Source organism: Pseudozyma flocculosa (assembly GCF_000417875.1).
Source record: "Pseudozyma flocculosa PF-1 unplaced genomic scaffold scaffold00001, whole genome shotgun sequence".
Lineage (NCBI taxonomy): Eukaryota > Fungi > Basidiomycota > Ustilaginomycetes > Ustilaginales > Ustilaginaceae > Pseudozyma > Pseudozyma flocculosa.
Genome location: NW_006920869.1, coordinates 488,956 through 511,841, shown reverse-complemented (window position 1 = coordinate 511,841; position 22,886 = coordinate 488,956). Strand labels below are relative to the sequence as shown.

At 66.2% G+C, this 22,886-nt stretch overlaps 6 protein-coding genes across 6 annotated transcripts; all 6 read left to right on the top strand.

The window, feature by feature from the left end:
• Positions 1-5,174: 5,174 nt before the first annotated feature.
• Positions 5,175-6,902, top strand: PFL1_00172 (uncharacterized protein; the record flags this gene model as incomplete). Its single annotated transcript, XM_007877669.1, has 1 exon — positions 5,175-6,902. One exon carries the CDS (start codon positions 5,175-5,177, stop codon positions 6,900-6,902), a length of 1,728 nt encoding a protein of 575 aa, XP_007875860.1.
• A 1,077-nt stretch (positions 6,903-7,979) lies between these two features.
• Positions 7,980-10,427, top strand: PFL1_00171 (uncharacterized protein; the record flags this gene model as incomplete). Its single annotated transcript, XM_007877668.1, has 8 exons — positions 7,980-8,380; positions 8,483-8,554; positions 8,658-8,853; positions 8,944-9,013; positions 9,105-9,640; positions 9,730-10,006; positions 10,113-10,147; positions 10,239-10,427. The coding sequence occupies 8 exons, from the start codon at positions 7,980-7,982 to the stop codon at positions 10,425-10,427; spliced, it is 1,776 nt and encodes a 591-aa protein (XP_007875859.1).
• A 404-nt stretch (positions 10,428-10,831) lies between these two features.
• Positions 10,832-12,199, top strand: PFL1_00170 (uncharacterized protein; the record flags this gene model as incomplete). Its single annotated transcript, XM_007877667.1, has 3 exons — positions 10,832-10,846; positions 10,927-11,095; positions 11,184-12,199. The coding sequence occupies 3 exons, from the start codon at positions 10,832-10,834 to the stop codon at positions 12,197-12,199; spliced, it is 1,200 nt and encodes a 399-aa protein (XP_007875858.1).
• Positions 12,200-13,359: 1,160 nt separating this feature from the next.
• Positions 13,360-16,602, top strand: PFL1_00169 (uncharacterized protein; the record flags this gene model as incomplete). The annotated part of the gene is made up of 1 exon (XM_007877666.1): positions 13,360-16,602. One exon carries the CDS (start codon positions 13,360-13,362, stop codon positions 16,600-16,602), a length of 3,243 nt encoding a protein of 1,080 aa, XP_007875857.1.
• A 1,332-nt stretch (positions 16,603-17,934) lies between these two features.
• PFL1_00168 (uncharacterized protein) lies at positions 17,935-19,416 on the top strand (the record flags this gene model as incomplete). Its single annotated transcript, XM_007877665.1, has 3 exons — positions 17,935-18,052; positions 18,171-18,577; positions 18,697-19,416. 3 exons carry the CDS (start codon positions 17,935-17,937, stop codon positions 19,414-19,416), a joined length of 1,245 nt encoding a protein of 414 aa, XP_007875856.1.
• An 824-nt stretch (positions 19,417-20,240) lies between these two features.
• On the top strand, positions 20,241-22,570 carry PFL1_00167 (uncharacterized protein; the record flags this gene model as incomplete). The annotated part of the gene is made up of 2 exons (XM_007877664.1): positions 20,241-21,703; positions 21,832-22,570. 2 exons carry the CDS (start codon positions 20,241-20,243, stop codon positions 22,568-22,570), a joined length of 2,202 nt encoding a protein of 733 aa, XP_007875855.1.
• Between the last annotated feature and the right edge of the window lie 316 nt (positions 22,571-22,886).

Sequence of the window (22,886 nt, the reverse complement as noted above, 5' to 3'; positions counted from 1 at the left end):
CTACGGGGTGAGGGTGTTGCGCAGCCGGCGATCGGCAATGCCAGCAAGAGATCCTTCGCTTTGGAGGGAGGTCGGCAGTACACGGCCTGATGGAGCGCAGACCAGAGGCGCCAAGTTTGGCCGGGTGCGGGAGGTCCCGCTTCGAAGAAAGACAAAAGGATCGACGGTCTCGAAGCAGGCCGAGAGCGCTCAGGAGTTGGTGACGGCGGTCGGACAAGGTCTTATTGCGGAGGGCAAGGACACCACAACGTCGAGCTGAAGGGAGCAAGACGATGGTAACGTGTGTGCGTGCGATGCGCAAGCTGTGCCCAAAGAGGTAGAAGAAGATGGCAGGGAGGGGAGGGGGAAAGGGCCTCGATACTCGGGTGACGCCGTTGGGCTCGGTGGTGGTTTTTATCTGATCTGGCGACCGGAGCGGCGGCAGAGGGCGGCTGAGCGGTTTCAGAGAGTAGTGCTGGTGAGGGTGGTGGAGAGCCAGCGACCGGGTAGGGGGGTATTGCGTGGCCCCCCGTTCCCGTGCGTGCGGATGATCGTGAGAGAGGAGCGTGCAAAGGCGCCGACACACAGGCAGGCGGGTAGGGATGCTGCGCCCCTGCCTCTGCTTGGCCATCACGGTAGCACCAGCCCAGCAACAGATCGACGTACGTGGATGTAACCGTTCGCCTCTCGGCGCGGGGCTGTGGGACGGCTGTCCTCTGTTGCTTGGCCTTGCCGGCTAGGAGGAGGTGCCTACCTGTTCGAGGTTTTGGGTGTGCCAAATCTTCCTCTCTCTCTCCATCTCGCCGCCTGGCTGCTGCTGCTGCTGCTGCTGCTGCGAGCTTGCTTGTCTTTTCATGGACGCGCATCAGGGCCGAAGGGCAACATCCGACCCTGATGCCGTACAGGCGCCCACAGAACCGAAGAGAACGCTACCGACCGAGCGCGACGTTGGGCCCTCCCCTTCGGCCGTCGAGGCCAAGGGCCGAAGAGATAGGCAGGGTTGCGGTAACCTAGCGGTCCAGCCCTGCCCAGCCTGCCTGGGGCCAGCGCCCGCGCGTGCATGCAGGCAGGCGTGGACGGCCACGTCAGGCAGCCAAGAGGGTGCGCAGGGAATGCGGATGGCAGCGCCCGCGTTCCGTGGACGAGGCTTCCAACGGAAAGCGAGCGCCGGCCTGGCAGCGAGTGCGAGGTGGTGGTCGACAGGCAGGTCGACGGGCAGGTCAGCCGGGTGGGGTTTGGAGCCCCTCGGAACGCGGGTCGACGTATGTCGGAGCGAGGCCATGGTTCGGCTACGGAGTTACAGATACGGCTCTCGGGAGCTATGTAGGGTCGAGGACCCTAGCCGTTTGGGGCTCTAGACCCATCTCGCTCCCGGGGGCGACGACATCGATAGAGAGGAGATCAGACAGAGACTCAGCACCCTCGTCCCGTTCGAGGCACATACGGTGACACGCCGCTAACGTACTGTACAGTACAGTAGGTGGGCAGGCCTCTTCCCCACGCGCACGCATTGGTATCTCTGCCCCCTGGGTTCGAAGACCGCTGCCCTTGCCTCGTCGTCAGCGCCGCCCCCGCCCTGATCTTCGTCGATGGGCAGGCATCACAAACCTAGAACAAGGTCGAGCGCGGGCGTGGCGTGGCACGTTCCAACCTCGGTCGGTGGTACGGGCTGGAACACGGTCTTACACAGCGCTGCGGCAGGTAGCCAAAGCAGGGTCGGTACAGACACGACGCATCGACCGACCACCTCCGCTCCGCATGACTCGTGTCTGACTCTGAAAGCGCGGTTTGTTGACTCGCAAGGACGCAGCCCCATCGTAGACGCACGCAGACCAGCCGGGCAGAGCCTTGATCGCGATCGAGCTGGATGTCTTCTTCTGTGCGGCGTGTCGCGCCGGCCAGACAGGCCTGGCCATGTAGGCTGTGTAGGTAGCAGCTAGGAGGCAAGGAAGGATCTGCTTGCCGAATCTATGTGCATCTCCATGTCGGGGCCCTGGCCCTGGCCCTGGCCTGCTGCTTGCTTCGCACGCCTGATCCCGAATGCGCGGCACAGGGGGGGGCTTGCAGCGATCCGGACAGCCACCGCCGCCTTCGGTCGAAGCGCCGCACATCCGGAAGCCTGCCTTCATGCCACGTTCTCTCTCGGTCGTCGTCTCTCTGCCCGTTCGTTGGTCATGAAGCTCTCCTGTCGGAAAAACACAGCTGCTCCAATGCCCTGGCGCGCTCCTGCGTCCTCGACCGCCGAATGCCACGCACAGCCACCTTGCCCGGCCAGTCAGAAGTCTCTCTCCCTTTTGCGATCTGTAGGTCCCTAGCAAAGTGAGAGCGAGTTGCAGAGGACGTCGAAGTTCCCCGGAAGAGCGACTTCCGCACAGCGAAGCCACGCGCACACGCGCGCTGGCGCTGCCTGGCCTGACCTTCCACTCCCGAAGCCCAAGCGTGCCGACGGCGGTGACGGCGAAAAGGAAGTCGTCGGCACAGCGCCCGGCCTGCTGACGGCGAGTCGTGATCACCTGAAGACTGCAGCCACCCACATGCCTCCGCACCCGCCGCCGATATCCCGCAACTGCTGCGCTGCGAACGTACGAGCTCGTCTTGCTCTCGAGGCTCTTGGGTCGCTCGTCGGTCGTCGGTACGGTCTGCAACCGCGGCAGCCAACTACCGCAGGCTACCCTGCCACCTGTCTATCGTCGCGCCTCCTCTTTGTCTCCTTGGCCAGGCCGTGCTCGCAAGATGGCACGGCGAGGGTGCCCGGCAAGCTGGCTGGCGAACTCAAGACTGTCGTGCCGTGCAAGCCGCAAGATTGAGATATATTGTTGGGACAGGCACCCTTCTTCCGAGCTTCGGCCCGGGCGCGACTCTCACCAGGAAAGAGACGAGATCCTTGCTGCAGGCCATTGTCGAGGGCATACACCGAGGTTGGGGACTGGGACGCCCTTCTGAACCTGCGCTGATCTAACCTCGGCCCCTTGGTGTCTGTTGTACATGTACGGTATCCTTGGCTCGAGTCTGGCCTCGCACCGTCGTCGAGCCTTCGCTCCGAAGAGTACGTGCGCGGCCGTTGATATGACCACGCAGGTCCCTCTCGCCGCGAGGGTCTCGCCTTGCAGTCGGTGGCAGTCGTCGTGGCAAGCGTCCATTGCTGGGCTCCGACGTTTGGCATCAAGGCGCGACTGTCTGTGATGAGGACCAGCTCGAGGGCTGCTCGGCGGTAGGTAGGACCCGCGTTGGGCGCAAGCCTGGATTTTCCTGTGCCTTTTTCGGGCGCCTTTTCCTGCCCTGCACCGCTTCAGGGTCTTGCCTTGTTGTCGGGCCGCCTGCCCGGTGGCCAATGTTCGGAGCCGAGGATAAAGCGCGACGGGACGCGCCTCCACATGTAGCATCTCGCCTTCTCTCTCGCACGGCTCCGAGGCACGCTGGCCAGGGTCTCTGGCGATGCCAGGCAGCCCCGGCTACTCCCCACCGCGGGGATCGACCTGGAATGTGGCGTGGGTGGTCGTCAGGGAACCCGCCTAGCCTTCTCTACCTTTATAAACGCTCCTCGATGTCGGCGGCTCTCGCGTCCACTGCATAGGGGCCGACGTATGCTCTGGCACCATCACAGCGACCATCCTTTCGCCTGCATCCGCCGACCTGCGAGGCACTGGAACGAGAGCACCCCTGGACCGAGCAACATCCCGGCCTACGAGATCGCCCTGCGCACGTCGCTCTGACCTGAATTGCCGACGAAACGGAGAGAATGCTGAGCCTTCACCTGCCTCAAAGCAACGGAGAATGCACTTCCCGGAGGGATGCGAGATCGAGAGCACAGACGGGCTGGATGTCGACGATGAAGAAGCATTCGGAGCATGCCGGCCCAGTCGCCGAGCAACCACCTGATGGGCCAGCCTCGATCCCTGCCCAGACGACGAGGCAAGCGCACACGTCCAAGACTGCGCTGCTGCTGTGATGCCACTCTGTTGACACGGTTCCATGCCGAAAGGAGGCGCCAGCCTCGTAGCAGACCGACACCGCCATGCCCCAGGTCGACTGCGCTGTCCGGCCCATGAATCGCCAGCCTCGGCCTCGGCCTCAGAGAAGGTGATGCCGGCGAGCCGATCCGCCCATCGAGCGAGCTGCTCGAGCTTCGACGAGCTTCGAGGAGCACCGTCGGACGTGCAACGAGTTGGAGGCAGTAGAGTGGAATAGTGATGCGCTCGAGAGAGGTGCGGCCGGTGTCGTCGACGCTAGACCTGGCGACGAGGCCGAGGGGTGAGCGACGGAGGCAGGTGCGGGCTGGGCTATGCTGGGATTCGCGGGGCTGGATTGGGCGGGGGGGCGGAGGCTGGCGACGGGTCGGAAACGGGAGTTTTTTTAGAGCTTTGGCCACGGGCGAACGGGCGAGCGAGGCAAAAGGCGGAGGCGGAGGCAGAGGCAGGGCCAGAAAGGCAGCCAGGTGGCTGGGCTACTCTTCTGTAGGCGGGCAGGCAGGCAGGCAGGCAGCGATGATGACCGGTGGGCAGGGCAGAGCAGGCCACAGGCAAGCAGGCAGACAGACCCACGGCGCCTTTGGCCGGTTGGGCCGGGGAGCTGCAAGCGAACCCTGCCTGCCTGCCTGCCTTGCTCGCCTTGCCAGGCCTAGCCTGCCTGCTTGCTGCTGGGCGGCGTGCAGGCCGGCCGGCCCTCCCGCTCTGGCTGGTGCTGTTGGTGCTGGTCCCCTCGAACCCAAGCATCAGCCAGCCAGCAAGCCAGCCATGCTGATCCTCGTCGCTGCCGCCACCACCACTGCCGCCACCACCCTCACCACCACCACCTAGACCCACGACAGAGCGGAGGAGCAGCAGCAACAACCCCCTGTCTGCGTAGCCGGCCCCCCACCTACCTCGAAGCTTCTTTCTTCCCCTCTCACTCACTGCCCCTTCCCACCTCCTTCCCTACCCCGTCGTCTCCCCATCGCACCGTCCCCGAGCTCTCCTAGACGACCTCGGCACGCTCGGTCGGCTCTCCTTCTTCCTCGTCCTCGCCCTCGCGGATCATGCTCCACCCCCTCTCCAGTCGCCCATCACCCTATCTCGCCTTCGCTCCGAGCTCCTGACCCTCCCAAGGAAACCCCTGCCAGCATCAGCGCGACCAACCCAGCGCCTGTCGACACCCTCAGCAAGCACTCCCACAAGCGCCGCCAAAGTGACACTCGGCACCCACAAATACACCGCGACATGACCTCTACCTTGAGCTCGTCCTCTCGCGGCTTCCGTCCGCTCTCGGCCTCATCACCCGCTAGCCGGACCTCGCAGCCGCTCCCAGGTCCGCTGGCCAAGATTGCCGAGGCCGCCCGCCAGAACCAGATCCTGGCGCTGCAGGCGTTTCAGGCAGCCGCAGCTGCCTCTGCGGCATCGTCGTCGTCGTCGTCGTCGCCGCCGGGCTCCCCACCCTTTGCAGCGTCCACGTCGGCCATCTACCCCTCGATCGCCAGCGCCTCCTCCAAGCGCAGCCGCAAGTTCCAGGCGGTCCGGGCTCCTGGCTCGTCGACGACGGCATCCAGCAGCTCCTCGGGCTCCAACTCTCCCACCGGCGGCCGCAGCTCGGCCAAGCTGGTCCCGCTCATCACCACCACGGTGCCCCACTGGGCTCCAGAAGGCTCCCATCCGCTCATCGACCCGGCCTCGGGACGTCGTTCAGAGATTTACTCGCTCACAAACGATCGCTACCCAGGCGCCCCCGGCACCGCCCTCGCCAAGGCCCGCGAAGCACAGCAGAAGGCCATCGCGGCCGCCAAGAAGGAGGCCGCCAAGAAGCTGGCGTCCAAGGCAGAGCTCGAGCATCTCGGCGTCAAGGGCCTCGGCAAGAAGCGCAAGAGCAGCAGCCCCTATGCCAGCATCAACGCTGCCGGCACCTCTGCCGGCACCTCGTCCGCGGCCCACGAACGGGGCGGCGCCGCCATGAGCCGGGAGTCGTCTGCGACCTCCCGCGGCCGGACCACCAGGGCCGCCAACAACGCTGCCAGCTCGTCTGCCGCAGCCACAGAGTTGGCTTCGGGGTCTGCCTCCCGGTCCCGTCGACCGGCGTCTCGCAGCAACTCGCCTGTCCCTCTGACGTCGAACGCAGGCTCGGGCAAGAGGGGCGGCGCACGCAACACTGCCAGCTCGACGGTCGACGAAGGTGCCCACGGCAAGCCGACCTCGCAGGCAGCATCCCGACACTCGCCATCTCGCGGCAACAGCCCGCCAGAAGCGACTCTGAAGCCATCCCACAGCGCCCTCAGCTCCACTGCGCCTTTCCAGAGCAGCCCCCTGGCCGCCGGAAGCCTAACGATGGAGCCGTCTCAAGACGCCGAACCGAGTGCTGCTGCTGACGCCGCCGCCGCTCCCGAAGGCACCGCCAAGAAGGCGTCGACGAGGGCCTCTGTCGAGCCGTCCTCCGGCAACCTGCCAGGGCCCCGCGGAGCCTCTCTCAAGCGCAAGGCCAGCGCGCTCAGCCAAGAAATCTTTGCCGATGGCGAGACGGGCGAGGACGCCGCGACGGCAAAGGCAGTCGCCGAGAGCCTCGACGCTGCCGACGACGTCGATGCGTCCAAGAGGGCGAGGCTCGAACTGGATACCGACAAGGCTGCCGAACGCCCCCAACGCAAGGCGTCGCCGCCCTCGTCGTCGTCGTCGAGCCGCCGCACCTCGCCGCGCACGAAGGACCAGAAGCTGGCTCCGCTGGCCGACGGTGCGGATGCCGCGCTCAACAAGTACGGTGCGCTGGCCGCCGAATCCGCGGATGCGACCAAGTCGAGGCTGTCGGCTCTGGCGCTCGAGCACGCGAATGCCTCGGCCGATCCGGCACAGAGCGGCAACGGCGCCAAGCGGAGCGGTCGCCCGCGCCGGGGCGGAGCCAAGAGCGACGTCGACGCCGAAGAGGTGAGGGACGAGGATCTCGGCGCCGCCTCGACCAAGACGTAGCGTGATCCCACACCGGCCGCCATCTACCGCCATGATCTCGTCTCGCTCCCTGCATATCCCCCCGCCCAGCACTCCCGCTCCTCACTGCACCATCCGCTTCGCCACCAAGATACCTGCTCGCCTCGTCTCGCCTCGTCTGTCCGTCTTCGCCCCACCTCCATAGCGACGATGTCCGGCTCCCAGCTCCCGGCTCCCTGCTGCTCGCCGGGCTGGGATGCTTGCCGTCTCTCTGGCCCCGTCTGCCCCTCTTGTGGGGGGCCTTCCGATCTAGGCTCCGCCGGCCCCCAGCCGCCTTTGGGCCCGCCTCTTCTGCTTTGGTCTGGTCGTAGAGCCTGTGATCTCGTTCTAGCTGGCAGCTTCCCCCTGTCCCCACCTTTGATAGACGCAGCGAATCGTACCGTACCCTGCGAGGAGAAGAGAGGACGAGAGCGGCCGTGTCTACTACCTGCGGGCATCTGCTGTGCAAGCACGCCAATTGGCCTGCCCCGCTCTTCGGGTCGGTCGCTCGGTCGGGTGAGAGCGCGGTCGAGGGCGGGCCTGCGTGCGAGCCAGGGTCCAACCCGGCTGACGCGAGAAAAAGAAAAAAATCAAACGGCGAGGCCAGGGCTGGGCCCTTTTGAACGCCGGGCTGAGGCCGAGGAGAGCAGAAGTGGGCCCGAGCGCACGCTCGGCGCTTCCGGTGCGGTGCCGGCCGGGCCCTGGCCTGGCTGCCTGGCCTGTTGGACGTGGGCGGAGCGCTGCCGGCCGGCGAGAGTGTGGGGAAGCCGCCTGGCTCGACTGTTGACGTGGGGGGAACGCCCGAAGCCTCGCCCTTGTCCTCCTCGCCCCCCGGGCCCCTCCTCAATTCTTCTGCCTTTCCCCCTCGAAGCTCGCACCTCTGAGGTCTCCTTTCCCCCCGACGACAACCATTCTTTTCCTACTCTCAAGTACGAGTCACCTCAGCTCACGCCTGCCTCACCGCTCGAGCGTTGGACATCTCACCTTCTCCAACTCCACAAGCGCCCTGCTCGCCAGCACCTTCCACAGTGCCACAGCCGCCCGCAACTCCGCCACCCTCTCGACGACGCCTGGCCCAACATGGTCTTCGGCACGCTGGCATGCTCCGCCACACCAAGGGGCGCCGCCCTATCCAACATCCCAAGAGCCGCTCGCAATGCACATGCGCAGGGGGCAAGGTGGGCCACCGCACCAGCGCGGCGCACCTTCTCGACGTCCTCTGACGGACGCAGGGCGGGTGGCGTCAACGGCAAGGTGCTCGGCGCCTTCCTGGGTGGTATTGCCGCCGCTGCGCTCATGTCGGACCTGATCAAGGGCACCGTGCACGCCGAGGCTCGCCACCCTCCCGTCGAGGTCACGCCCAAGGCGGCCGGCGACCCATCCCGGAAGATGATTTCGATGGACGAGGTCGAGAAGCACAACGCTCTCCCCGAAAAGGGCGGGCAGGGCCTCTGGGTCGTCATCAAGGGAGAGGTCTATGAGTGAGTCCCAGGCCCTGCCACCGCCGGCCGTCGCATGCGTGGAACGCTCCACAGCTGACGGAGCCCATCCGGCCAACTGCCTCTTGCTCTTGGCCCCGCCAGCGTGACCAACTTTGTCGACAACCACCCTGGTGGACGGAACATCATTCTGAAGAACGCAGGCAAGGACGTGACGTGAGTGTGGCTGTGGCTGCTCCAAAGTCGTAGCGAGGTCGAGCGCCCGTTCGACAGAGCTCTGGAGACTCACCCTCAACCTCCATCCCTGTCGCCGCCTCAGTGATCTCTACGAGCCCGTGCACCCGCCGAATGCGCTCGAGGAGAACCTCGATCCTTCGGCGCACCTCGGCATCGTCGACCCGGCCACGGTCAGGGTGAAGCAGCCCGGCGAGGAGTCAGAAAAGGACCGCAAGCGGAGAGAGGCGAGGGAGAACCTGCCCCCGATCGGGACGCTGCTCAACCTCGACGACTTTGAGGTGAGTGCCCGGCAATGTTCATGACGCCGGCCTGCTGCTGCAGCAGCTGACTCTTGCCGCCTTCGGTGATGTCGATTGCAACCACCTCAGAAAGTGGCAAGGTCGATTCTGAGCGACCAGGCGTGGGCGTACTACTCTTCTGCTGGCGACGACGAGATCAGTGAGTTGCCTTTAACGAACGGCGGACGTCTTCCCCTTGGCCTGGCACGACGACTGATCTCCCGTTGCCTCGCTTTGGCCTCGCCTCGCAGCCATGGCACAGAACCGGGCGGCCTTCAATCGCGTCTGGTTCCGTCCGAGGATCCTGCGCAAGATCGGCAGTGTCGACTCGTCGGCCACGCTGATCAAGACGAGCGACAGCGCTGGCTTCTCGTCGTCTCTTCCCGTCTACATCTCGCCGGCGGCCATGGCCAAGCTGGGCCACCCGGACGGCGAGCTGAACCTGACGCGGGGCGCGGGCAAGGCGGGCATCATCCAGGGCATCTCTGCCAACGCCTCGGTCGGCCTCGACGAGATGCTCGACGCGCGCCGCGAGGGGCAGCCGACCATCTACCAGCTCTACGTCAACAAGGACCGCTCGGCCTCGGAGCGCATCCTGAAAAAGGTCGAGTCCAAGGGCTGCAATGCCGTCTTCCTCACCGTCGACGCGCCGGTCATGGGCAAGCGCGAGCGCGACATGCGGACAAAGGAGGAGGAGGTCGAGATGGGCATGGACCACGGCAAGGACGTCAAGGCTGCAGGTGGCGGCGTGGCCCAGGCCATCTCTGGCTACATTGAGCCCGATCTGGTGAGTGCCGATGCGGTTCAGATGGGCGGCCGGGCGATCTTGGTGGCGACCGGCGCTGACATGCGAGCACCTCCCGTACGCCCTCACAGTCGTGGGAAGACATCGCTTGGTACCGCAAGGTGTGCAAGCTGCCGCTCTACCTCAAGGGCATCCAGACGGTCGAGGATGTCGAGCTGGCGGTCAAGCACGGCGTCGATGGCGTCGTGCTGTCCAACCACGGCGGCCGTTCGCTCGACTTTTCGCCGCCGGCCATCGACGTCCTGATTGAGCTGCGGCAGCGTCGGCCGGACCTGTTTGACAAGATCGAGGTGTTCATGGACGGCGGCGTCCGACGGGGCACCGACGTGCTCAAGGCAGTGGCGCTCGGTGAGTCGCCGGGCTGATACCGAGTGGATCGCCACTTGCGGTGGCAGACGAAAGGCTGACCGAGGACATTCCACCCTCTGCTATTGTCGACGCTGCCGCTACTCAGGCGCCAAGGCTGTCGGCCTGGGTCGGCCCTTCCTGGTGAGGAGCGACAGACGCTTGCCCGAGCCACTCTCGCCGATGTGAATACTGACTCCTCCCTCCCTCTTTCCCTCTTGCCTTGTCGGGCCAGTATGCGCAAAGCGGCTTTGGCGAGGCGGGCGTGACGCGCGCCATCCAGATCCTCGAGGATGAGATCCACCGCGGCATGCGCCTGCTGGGCGTCACGTCGCTCGACCAGCTGACGCCCGAGATGGTCGACATCCTGCCGCGCACCTACATCCCCGTGCAGCCCAAGTCCAACGAGCGCGAGGAGCAGTGAATTATCGCTGGGCCGGCACCCTCGCTCTGTAGCCATGCCGTGCACTCTGACGGTTCTGCAATGTCATTGATAGAGAGATCCGAGTCTCGATCAGCTTGCGTCGTGGGAGAGCGAGGAGAAGAAGAAGAGGGTGGTGGTAGTTGCAAGGGCTGCCCGGGTCTTGCCGGACCGCGGCGGAAACGCGCCGTGACGTGCGTCGAAGGATGCAGGGTGCGATCACCCTCCACAAGGGAAGAGGACCCTGGTCTCGCTGTCTGACATGCTGCTGATGAACTATGTTGGCCGCAGGGGGCTCCCTCGTCTGCTCACTGAACCGAGCCCTCTCCGCACCACCACCACCACCACCATCCTCGACATCGATACGGGCTTGCTTCAGCCGATCAACACGAAAAGAAACAGCCAGGATGGATACCGTCGTGGTGAGTCGCGACGCGGCAGAGGGCGGGTTCCGACCGGCAAGGTGTGCTGACCGTCGTCGCTCTGCTGTGACCACCGTCAGGCGGGAGCCCTTGCGGCCTTTTCGGTCGACCTGCTCATCTACCCGCTCGACACGCTCAAGACCCGCCTCCAGGCCCCGGACTATGCGACACGCTTCCCCGCCGGCCGCGGGCTCTACTCGGGCCTCTACCAGGGCGTCGGGAGCGTCATTGTGGCCACGCTGCCAGCGGGTGAGCAGGCGACCTTGTTGCTGTCGAGCGGCTGCAGTCTCCGGTGGCTGACCACCCTTCGCTGTGCGCCTGGCCCACGATCGACCAGCCGGCATCTTTTTCACGACCTACGAACACTCCAAGAGCGCTCTGGCGGGCCCGTCGTCGCCCCTGCACAATGCACCGGCCGGGTTGTCGCACCTGCTGGCGAGCTCGACGGCCGAGCTGGTCTCGTGCCTCGTCCTCACACCCGCCGAGGTCATCAAGCAGCGTGCGCAGGTGACCAACCGGCAGAACAAGGCGGCTGCGGCAACATCCTCGTCTTCTTCGTCATCCAAGGGGTGCCCAGCGACGACGGCAGCAGAGGCGGTCAAGGAGACGGTCCAGAGGGCGCCCAGCGATGCGTCCAAGGCCGAGGTAGCCAAGGAAGCGGCCAAAAACGCGGCCGACAAGGTGACAAAACGGGCGCCTCCCGGCAGCGCAGCGGCGACGGCGAGGCAGGTGGCCGAAGACGTGCGGAGCGGCGTGGACAAACTGGGTTCCTCGTCGGCCTCGGCGGCGAGGACGGGCGGCGGCGGGGCGTCGGCGGCCGTGTTGCGGCCAATGGCCAGCACGTTTGCCCGATCGTACATGGCGCTGGCGGGGAGGAACCTGCCGTTTACGGCGCTCCAGTTCCCGCTCTACGAGTCGATCCGGCAGCGGCTGTCGGAGCACGTGGGGCTGGCGGCGGGGACGCACGCGAGCGACGGCGAGGTCGACGACGTGCGCGAGTCGGAGTCGTTCCAGGCCAAGGCGCGGCGCGAGGGTGCGCGGGTCGAGGTCGAGTTCATCAAGGCGGGCCTGGTGAGCGCCGGGAGCGCGGCGGTTGCCGGATCGACGGCGGCGCTGGTGACGACGCCCATTGACGTGGCCAAGACGCGGATCATGCTATCGACGAGCGGCGGGGAAGCGGGCGGCGTGGTCGAGACGATGCGCGGTATCGCCGCCAAGGAAGGGTGGCGTGCCCTGTTCCGAGGGGGTGCGCTGCGGAGCGCGTGGACAGCGCTGGGCGCCGCCATCTACCTTGGCAGCTACGAGTCCGGCAGGCTCTGGTGGCGAGACCGCCAGGCGCGCAAGCAGGAATAATAAGGATAGGCAGGCCAGGCTGGGCAAGCCGAGGCTAGGCGAGGGAGATCCGGCGTTGGCGTTTCGGGATCGCTCGCCTTTGATCGTCTACGGGGGCAAAGGAGAGGGCTGCGACTGCTGCGGACGCCAAGGCCCGAGGCCAAGGCCTGGCGCCAAGAGAGGCAGCCGCGTGGCGTCGAAGATTTTCGACAGAGGTAGGGCTGCCAGCCCTCGCCCCTTGTGCTGCGGCTTTCACGAAGATGACAATCGATCTGTAGCTGCTGCTTTGCCCTTGTGCGATGCGACGGGCGCGATGCCCTACAACGTAACCTGCCTTGTGCCTTGATGTCGGCGTCGAGGAGTGTCCTAGGGTCGAGGCTGGCGGCGTCGGCGTCGTGGTTGTCCCAGGGCGGACTGTCGGGGCTTGGGTCACCGTGGTGCGCCGAATGCCGAGGCCAGGCCAGGCCGGGCGGGCTCTGCGGGATGGGCTCCGGTGCGGCTTGCCTCAGCCTCCAAGCCTCGCCGAGGCGGAGAGGCGGGGAAGGCCAGAGAGAGGCAGCCAGGAGAAAGTCTAAAATTCCAATTGCGGGCGGGCGGGCAAGCAGGTGAGTTAGGCGGGGCACGGCAGGCATGGCCAGGCATGGCTTGACCAACCGGTCGCGCTTTCCGGCGAGGGCCATCGAAAAAGGTGAAGTCATCGACGGCCGCGCATGGCATCCACCGCGTCGATACCAAATGCCAGGCCAGGCCAGGCCAGGCCAGGCCATGCTGCTGACACGATAGCATGCTCCTGGCACACGACGGCGCCTACGCTACGGGCCCACGCAACCAGTCGTCGGTGGCTTGCAAGCGCAGGTAGAGAAGCGGCAACCACCTGCCCGGATCGAGGCAGCTAGGCAGGCCCTCGGTCGGTCAGTCGGCTGGCTCGGATGCCAAGCAATCCGCTCCGCCAGCCTGCGTTGCGGGCTTGCGGCACCGCGCTACGCTGACTTCCCGCAAGGCCGCTTCCTTTGTCCCCCACCTTCCCCTCGATACCCCATCCCTCCGTGCCCTTCCCTTCCCTGCCATCTTGCCTCGTCTGCTTCTTTGCGGCTGCCTGCCCGGCTTCTAGACTGCCAAAAGGGCTGCCAGGCTGTCTGCTCCAGGTCACTCCACCACCACCACCACCACGGCCGCCCACCATGGCCTTCTCGCTGGTCATCGACGACCTCTCGCTGGCGCTGCTTCTCGGCATCGTCGTGGCGCTCTCGGCATCCATCTACACTGCCCGCGCCTACCAGCCCCTCATCCACCCGCTCATCCTCTCGCGCCAGGCCGACGTCTCCAAGGTCAGGCAGACCAACGAATCCGCAATCTACCGCAACGCCAACTCGCCCTCCGGATTCGACCTCGCCGAAAAGCCCAGAAAAGAAGCTACCAGCATCGCCGCCCTCGTCGCTGCAGGTGCAAAGGGCACCGAAGCACAGCACTCTCGCCAGATCTACGACCGGCAGGCCACCAATGCGCACATCGCCCGAGACAGCGCAGCCTTTGCCGCTGGCCTCGTCAAGCTCTCGTCGGCACCCGCCTCCCAGATCTGCGCAGCCATCACCGTCGAGATGGACAGCTACGAGAGCCTCGTAGCCCTCCTCGCCGGAGCCCACTCCGCCTCCTCCTCGCCCTTCCACACGCTGGTCCTGGCGCCCTCGTCAATCTCGGACAAGCCACCGTCGTCGGTCCCCCCCAAGGTCGCGTCAGCCGGTGCTCGCGCCATCTCGGCCATCTTCACCACCCCCACTGCGCTCCGCGACGTCCTGTCCCTCGGCCCGCTAGACCCGTCTGCTCTCGTCATCCTGCCCACCCAGCAGGACGTGGCGCAGGCCAGCAATGACGGCGGCTCCCACCGTCTGCGCTTCGTCTCGTTCCAAGACGTCCTCGATGCCGGCTCCGCTGGCAGCGACGGCGGTGACAAGGCTGGCTCTGCCGACCTCGCAGCGATTCACTCCCACTACTGGCGTGGCAAGCAGGGCTGGACCGCCGTCTCGCACGGCAGCCTCATCTCGGGCGTCACCACCCACCTCTCGTTCTACCCCGCCGACAAGATCCCATCGACGTCCGACCGGATCTATGTCGAGGCTTCGGCGTCCAAGACGTCGCTGACGCCCCCGATGATGGCGACTGTGACGCCGTCCGGACTGGCTATCGCCCTGCTGGCTCTCTACACCGGTGCGGGCCTGGCCGCGTCCACCCTGACAAACAGCTGGGAAGACGCCAACCCGGCCGTCACCAAGAAGCTGTTCGACTTTGCGCCCACGCTCATCTACGCCACGGCCGAGGGCGCGTCGTCGCTGGCGTGCGCCCTCACCACCGTCAGCCGGCGCGCCTCGCTGTCCGGTCTGGCCACCAGGAGCAGGCTCTACACGCTCCGCAACGGCACCTACGGCAGGCACGGCCTGTTCGACGCGCTCGTCTACCGTAGGAGCCGCGAGGCCACCGGCTGCCTCTACGTACGCAACGTCGTCATCGTCGGCCAAGGCTCCTCCGTGCTGCAGGGCCTCCTCGACTCGCTGCGCATCCACCTCGGTTGCGCCGTACAGAACACCTACCTGCCGTCTTCGCTCTCGTCGACTGCCGACGTGGCCAACGCGGATGAGGACGCCTACTGTGCCACTGCCCCGATCAGCGCCACCCACAGCTTCGACCTCCAGGCGTTTGCGGACAAGGACGACGAGGGCAACCAGCTGCCGGCCCACGTCGGTCCTCCGGCCGTCTCGGTCGAGATCAAGGTGGTGCAGACGCCGAGGGCATCGACACTGGGCCTGACGATCGATGGCAACAAGCCCGAGGGCTTCCAGGACGACCCCATGGGCGAGGTCTACGTCCGCGGCAAGACGCTCACCGGCAGCGTCGACGGAGCGCAACAGTGGCTCAAGACGGGCGACCTGGCCGGCTTCCGCGCCAATGGCACCCTGGTCGTCTTCCAGGATGCCGCCGAGTCGGCCCCCGTCGGCGTGCCGACGCTGAGCTCGCGTCACCCCGTGTCTCGCCGACGCCGCTCCAGGGCGCTGTTCGGGCCGAGCAAGGGATTGACGGCCGCCGCCGTCTCGCTGCTCGCCATGGTTGGCCTGCTCGGGCTGAGCGCGCCGCTGGTCCAGGCAGCCGACAGCAACAGCACGCTGGTCGAGGTGGCGCGGACGGGCATGCTGGCCGGCCAGCGCGCTAGCTGGGAGCAGGGGACGGGGCAGTCGGCCTTGCTCGAGCTCGACTATCCTGCATGGTCCGTCTTCACGTCCAAGTCGGGCGGTCCTCCTTACAAGCCGAGCAACGTGCGGTCGGACGCCGGCAACCTGCCCTACTCGGTGCTGAGCATGGCGTACCACTCTGCGGCGCGCCAGGACCGGCTCGGGCGGCTCGCCTTCCGGATCAGCGGCGACGAGAACATCACCGCAGGCAGCGCCCTCGATGGCACCAGCGCCGGCGAGCACGTGCTGCTGGCCGCCTGGATCGATGGCGAGCTGGACCGCACGACGGGCGAGCTGGGCTCGGGCATGTACGCCGACGCCGCGCGGAGGGCGCTCAACTACATTCTCGAGGACGTGCCGCGATCCCAGACGGGCGCCATCAGCCACCGCGCCACGTACGCGTCGCTGTGGAGCGACGCCGTCTACATGGGCCCGCCTTTCATCGCCTACTACGGTTTGATGACGCGCAACGACAGCCTGCTGCAGCTGGCATACGACCAGGTGCGCCTGTACCGCGACGGGCTGCGGTACACCGAGGGCAACGGCGCCAACCTGTGGGGCCACATCCGGTTCGCCGACAACGCCACCTGGACCGACGCCGGCACCTGGGTGACGGGCAACGGGTGGGTGACGGCGGGCATGCTGCGGGTGCTTGCGACGATTGAGCAGAGCGCGGCGTCGAACCGCATGACGAGCCAGAAGACGGACCTGGTCAACTGGATCGGCGAGGTCCTCGACGCCGCCTACCCGTTCCTCGACGAGCAGTCGCTGCTGTTTCACAACTACCTCAACCAAACCGACAGCTTTCTCGACTCGGCGGGCACGGCGCTGATGGTCTACTCGACCTTCCGGCTGGCGTCGGTGACGGGGCGCGACCGGCACGTTGACGTGGCCGAGCGCATCTACGGCCGGCTGCAGACGGCGCTGTCGCGCGAGGGCATCTTCCGGTCGGGCTTCCCGACCGTCGACGTGCTCGGCTTTACGCACCAGGGCGACACGAGCTCCGAGAGCCTGTCGTTCATGATGCTCATGGACGCGGCGCGGCGAGACTACCGGGCCGGCGGCATCGCGCGCGTGACGGGCACCGACGTGGCCGACTCGAACGGTGCCTTGGGCGGTGGCCTGTTGCCTGCTGCGTCGGCCCGCACCGCTGCGGTGGCGCTGGCGGCCGGCGTGGTGGCCGTGGTGCTGGTCGGGCTCTGACGAGGGCCTCGCCTGCGTATCAAGAGCAGGCCGATGCGCCCCATTCCCGTCTTATCGTGCTCCCCCACCTTGCCGCTCCTGTAGACGCTGCTGAGCGAGCCTGGGGGCGATGCTACATCGCTGCTTTGAATAGACTCCGTTGTCAATCGCATCGCATGGCATCGCATGGCATCGCAGCCAGCCAGTGCGCCGATCAGCACCGCCAACGGCCGCAGCGAGAGGTGGAGTGCGAGAGCGTGGTGCTGACGCAGACGCTCCCGGGGCTGCGGTAGGCTCTTGCGCCGCCATGCGCCCAGCGGCCGAGGCTGTGGTCGTGGCTGTGATGTGGCGGTTGCGGCTGCGGCTGCGGCTACGGCGAGGCTCGGTGGGTGGGTCGGGTCGGGCAGTCGTTATCTACCACCCACTCGCCCCCACCTCGGCAGGAAATGAGATCCGAAGACTGAGCTCTGCTGAGTCGATTCGAGATGGCTCGATGGCGAGGCCGGGTGGTGGTACCGTACCACCGCCGTAGTCATCAGGGCCGCGCAGGGATCGAGGGCAACGACGAGCGAGGGAAGCTTAGGAGCGAGCTTGAGCCAGAGGCTACGGCTAAGGCCGGCTAAGGAGCCGTGCCACACCGCCCCCCGCTGGCCTAGAGGCAGGCTAGGCCGAGTAGCCGCGTGGACCCCTGCCTGCCTGCTGAGCTGCTGCTTGGGTTGCGTACTGTAGCCGATGTCCTACCTGGCCGGCTAAGCGGGGCAGGGTGGGACCCCTCGGTCTGTGAGCGACCTCAAGCGCAAGCTCGCTCGCTGCCTTGCCACGCGCACAAGGGCATCGCCTCGGCTTGGGCCCTCGATGCCGGCAACCTTAACCGTCGTTTGCCTTTGCACCCTCGCCCGCTCCTCTGCACCACCATCCTCGTCGCGCCCCACCCCGTCACCATACCCGTTCCGTCCGATTCTCTGTCGGGCATGACGCCCAACCCCCGTCAGACCTCGATCCGTGCCGCCTGCCTGATGCCAGGACCCACCATCCAACATGCCTCTATCCCTCTTTCGCTCGGCTGGCACTGAGCCGTATCCCTCGTCAGCCCCGCCCTCGCCAGCCAGCCTCGGCGCCATGCTCGCAATCGACATGGGCCACGGCACCGCTGGGTACATAACCTCGACCCCCTCGTCTAGCAACTTGTCGCCGCCACGCCACCACCACCGTCACCGCCATCACCACGACCATCGCATCAGCCCCTTGACCGACGCTGCCACCCTACCAGCCTCCTCCTCCTCCTCCTGAGCAGACGACAAGCGCACACCCGAGCATCACCGCGCCTCCTCCTCATCCAGCCGCATCGACACGATGGCGCCCATCTCGACCCAGACTATCATCACCCCGGAAAGCGTCCTCGGCCAGCCCGCCTCGGCAGCCAACCCGTCCTACCTCAAGGGCGACGCCCGCGACAACCTCAACGCCTTCCGTGAGCATTAGACGTGGCGGGCCACCCGGCCCTCCTCTCCTCTGCGCAATCTCACGCCGGGCCGTTTTGCAATGTGACTGACCCCCACCCTACACCAACCCCTTCTTTGACCTCGCAGACCACGTCGAGTGGTACGTCGGCAACGCCAAGCAGGCCGCCTCGTACTTTGTCACCCGCTTCGGCTTTGAGCGCGTCGCCTACCGCGGCCTCGAGACGGGCTGCCGCACCCGCGCCTCACACGTCGTCCGCCAGGGCGACATCTTCTTTGTCCTCACCTCGCCCATCAACGGTCCGGGCGCCTACCAGACCGACGTCGCCTCCGAGGTCCAGGAGCTCGACGAGATGCACCAGCACCTCACGGCCCACGGCGACGCCGTCAAGGACGTCGCCTTCACCGTCGACGACGCCAGGGGCATCTACGACGCCGCCATCAAGAACGGCGGCAGGCCCTACCGCGAGCCCTACGAGGTCGAGGACGCCGACGGCAAGGTCATCTGCGCCGCCATCAAGACCTATGGCGACACTGTGAGTTGGCCGGCTCGAGCTGTCCCAATGGTTCCGGACCTGGTCCTCCTTTGAGCTGTCTGCTGATCCGCGACGTATCCGCCCGCCATGCGCGCCCTGCTTGCGTCCGTCCCACCCAGATCCACACCTTCATCCAGCGCGACGGCTACCGCGGCGCGTTCCTGCCCGGCTTCAAGGCCATTTCGGAGCGGGACCCGATCAACGCGCTGCTGCCCGACGTCCGGCTGGGCTTCCTGGACCACTGCGTGGGCAACCAGGACTGGGACGAGATGGAGGAGGCGTGCGACTACTATGAGCGCGCGCTGGGCTTCCACCGGTTCTGGTCGGTCGACGACAAGGACATTTCGACCGAGTTCTCGGCGCTCAAGTCGATTGTCATGGCATCGGCCAACGAGCGCGTCAAGATGCCCATCAACGAGCCCGCGGTGGGCAAGAAGAAGAGCCAGATTGAGGAGTACGTGCAGTACTTTGGCGGCGCCGGCGTGCAGCACATTGCGCTGCGCACCGACAACATCATCCAGGCCGTCTCGTCGCTGCAGGCGCGCGGCATCGAGTTTATCAAGGTGCCCGACACCTACTACACGGCCATCAAGAAGCGGCTGGCGGCGACGGGCCTCAAGCTCAAGGAGGACTTTGAGACGATCCAGCGCCTCAACATCCTGATTGACTTTGACGAGGGCGGCTACCTGCTGCAGCTCTTTACCAAGAACCTCCTCGACCGCCCCACGGTCTTTATCGAGATTATCCAGAGGCACAACTTTGAAGGCTTTGGCGCCGGCAACTTCAAGAGCCTCTTTGAGGCCATCGAGAGGGACCAGGCCGAGCGCGGCAACCTCTGAGTCGGCTTCGCGTCGCCGTCTTGCCGATCTCGATGCGTATCCAGCCTTTTTGTTGTCGTCGTCATCGTCATCGTTCTCCTCTTCGCCGACCGCCGACCCGACCCGCCTCGGCGTGGACGGTCGCTGTACTTGTAGCCACCATGTTTGTCGTTTTCGCATAGCATCCTAGCATTGTCGTGGGTCCTCTTCCATCCTCATCCTCTGAAAGCAGAAGTCGGCGACAGTCTGTCGGACTCCGCCGGGGCTTGCTCATTTGTCCTTTGCTGTGCCGCCCGGCCGGATCTGCATCGGGCGTGCTCGCCGCCGCCCCGATTAGCAGGCGGGCTCTGGCTGCGGCGTGACGACAGAGGGACTTGTATACGCCGCGTGGAGGCCTGCCTGGCCCGCACTTGACACTCTCGCACTCTGGCACACACGCGCGGCTTGCTTGGGAGGTTGCGAGATCCGGGCTTCGACGCACGGCGCCCCTCCGACGATCCCGACCACGATCCCGAGTCGTCATGCCCCGCGTCCCTGCCAACCGGCGGGCCCGGCTCCATCCCTCTGGCCTCTCCTAAGAAGACTCTGTCCGATCCTGCGTGGGCATCGAGGGTGCACGACTGCACGCCGCCGCGTGGTCTCGCACGACCAGCGTGTGCTGTGCCTGATCCAGAACGCTCCTCTGCGCCAACTTGCGACGCGGAGCCACGTTGTCGTCCTCGACCCTTCTGAGCGGCCACCATCATCTCCTTCCGGCCTCGTCTTTTGACGGTGCTCATCTCCTTCGACCTCTTACCACTGCGGACCGCCGCCGCCGACAGCGTCGACAAGAGCAACCGACAGCCATGGGCCTGCCGCCTTACTCGGGTCCGTTCCAGGTGGGCGTCATCGATCTCGAGATCCCCGTCCGCCAGCCACGCAGCTTTTGCGACAACGTCGTCAAGCCCGACGAGCTCAACCGTCCCACTCGCAGGGCAAAGAGGGAGGCAAAGCGAGCCCAGGACCAGGCTACGAAGGCCAAAGGCGCAGACCCCACCGCCGCACACCAGCATAGCACGTCGCAGGGCTCGTCGCCGGCCCAGAGCTCGGGTCACAACGCGGCAGCGACAGAAGAGAACATCGGCCTCGACGAGGGGGACGGAGAGGGTGGTGTGCCCACCTGGTCTCCCTTTACGTCGGGTTCCAAGACGTCAACGCTGCACCTCGAGACTGTCCTGTTCGCCGTCTACTACCCGTGCAAGCCCCTCGCAAAGGCCGAGGCGAGGCGATATACCCAGGTGGCCTGGCTCGGTCGTCCCAAGCACACGGGCGTCGGCGCCCTCTTCAAGTACCTTGGCCAGTACGGGCCCTTTGCCATCCCCGCCTCGCCCGCCGTCTTTACGCTGCTGCGAGCCAAGATGCCCGCCCTCGCCGGCCCACCGCTCGCCGACCCGGACAAGCTGCGCAAGCGCGCCAAGCCTTCGAGCAGCCAGCAGCAGCAGGACCAGCAGCAGGGACGACAGGGGCAGCGGCAAAAGGGCGACCGCGCGACGGCGGGCAACTTTGGCCAGCTGCCGCCCCAACTGCCCGTCGTCATCTTCAGTCACGGCCTCGCGGGCAACCGGCTGAGCTACTCGCAGTTCTGCGGCGAGCTGGCGAGCTACGGACTCGTCGTCGTCGCCCTCGAGCACCGCGACGGATCGGGCGTCAGCAGCATCGTCCGCGGCGAAGAGGCGCCGTCCAAGTCGCAGCGCACCGATAGCCTCGGCGGCGGCGGCGGCGGCGACGAAAAGGGCAAGGCCAGGCCGTCTCACCCAAAGGCGCAGGTTCCCTACTTCAGCTTCGAAAAGATCGGGCTCAACTCGTTCTCGGACAGCCCGACGGACGACGAGGTCAACCTCCGCCGCGACCAGATCGAGATGCGCCACGCCGAGATCGAAGAGTGCCTCTACGTCCTCGACCAGATCAACCAGGGCCACGGCCCCGAGATTGTCCGCCGCTCGACGCGCAAGCTCTGCACCAAGCTGGCGGGCCGAGGCGTCGACGGGACGAGCGAACAGCTGCCGTCGGACTCGATTCTCAAGCAGGCCGAACCGCTCTCGGACTGGAAGGGTAAGCTGGACCTGCAGCTCCCGACGCTGTGCGGGCACAGCTTTGGCGGCGCCACTGTGCTCGAGATGATGAGGTGCGAGGACAAGTGCAGGCCCTTTCCGCTCGCCATCGTCCTCGACCCCTGGGTGGCCCCCGTCAGGGATCCGGACGAGGACCACGAGGCCAGGGGCAAGATGAAGAAGCCCGTCTACGTGCTCAACTCGGAGAGCTTCACAATGTGAGTGCGCTGCGCGCGCGGCCGGGGGGGCCGACGGGTTGCTCCTCAGTGACGCTGCACGCTTGATCGAGTTCTCCGTTGCCTGACCGCCTCCCGAATCTTGCCCGCTCTCGTCTGCACGACGACAGATGGGAAGACCACTTTGCCAAGCTCAAACGCATCTGCCTCGACGGCCGGCGGGCCAATGCCAACGCACGCGGCTGGCTCATGACGCTGTGCGGCTCCAAGCACACCGACTTTTCCGACTACCCGTTCCTCCTCCCGCGCGTATTTCGCTCGACGGTGGGCCCGCGCAAGACGATCGAGGTGTTTGTCAAGGCCACCTACGTCCAGATGGGGCTGATGCGACAGCGGCTGCGGGAAGAAGAGGACAGGCCGGGCGTCAAGGTGTACGGGGATGAAGCGATGCGGGATGAGAGCGGCAGCGTCGACGGCGGTGAACAGGAGGCAGGAGGAGTGGAGGCGATGCAGAACGGAGGCAGAGAGCAGCAACATGCCGAGTCGAGCGGCAGGGCGCTGGGATACGGTGGCAACCCGCCGCAGGCCGACGAGCAGCCTGCGGATCCGGCTTCGCCACGACCGATAGCACAGCATTCCGACGACGCCAGCCCGGCCCGCAGCGCCGCATCCGATGCCGACGAGCGACGGACGGCCAAGGAGCGCGGCTTCATCACCGACGGAAGGATGGTGCAGCTCATCGACGCCGACCGCGATGCTGAGGAGGTCCACGCCCAGCTCGAGCGCATCACGGCCGAGTGGAACTACGAGCGCGCGCGGCCAAAGTCGCTCATGTCGCTCTTTATGCTCTACTACGGCTTCCAGCCGGGCCTCGAGAAGCCGGGACGCGTCCTCATCCACCAGGTCTAGGTAGCCACCAGCCCACCATCCGTCATACCCCGCGCACACGCACGCTGGGCCTGGCCTTGACTTCGACATACGTCGGCATGTAGGGATGGCGTTTGGACGATTGCTTGTGGGCTCGCTCGACAAGGTAGAGTACAGCGGATTCTCGCTACAGAGATCGGCGAGGACGGTGAGGCATTGCAAGTGGGGCCGGCGGTGGTTGGCAAAACGAACGACGAGGACGGGTATGATGGCGGACGGTAGGCATATGAGTGGGAACGATCGGTGACTGTATGGGGGAAAGAGGGGGCCTGAAGGATGGGGCGAGAGGAACGAGGGG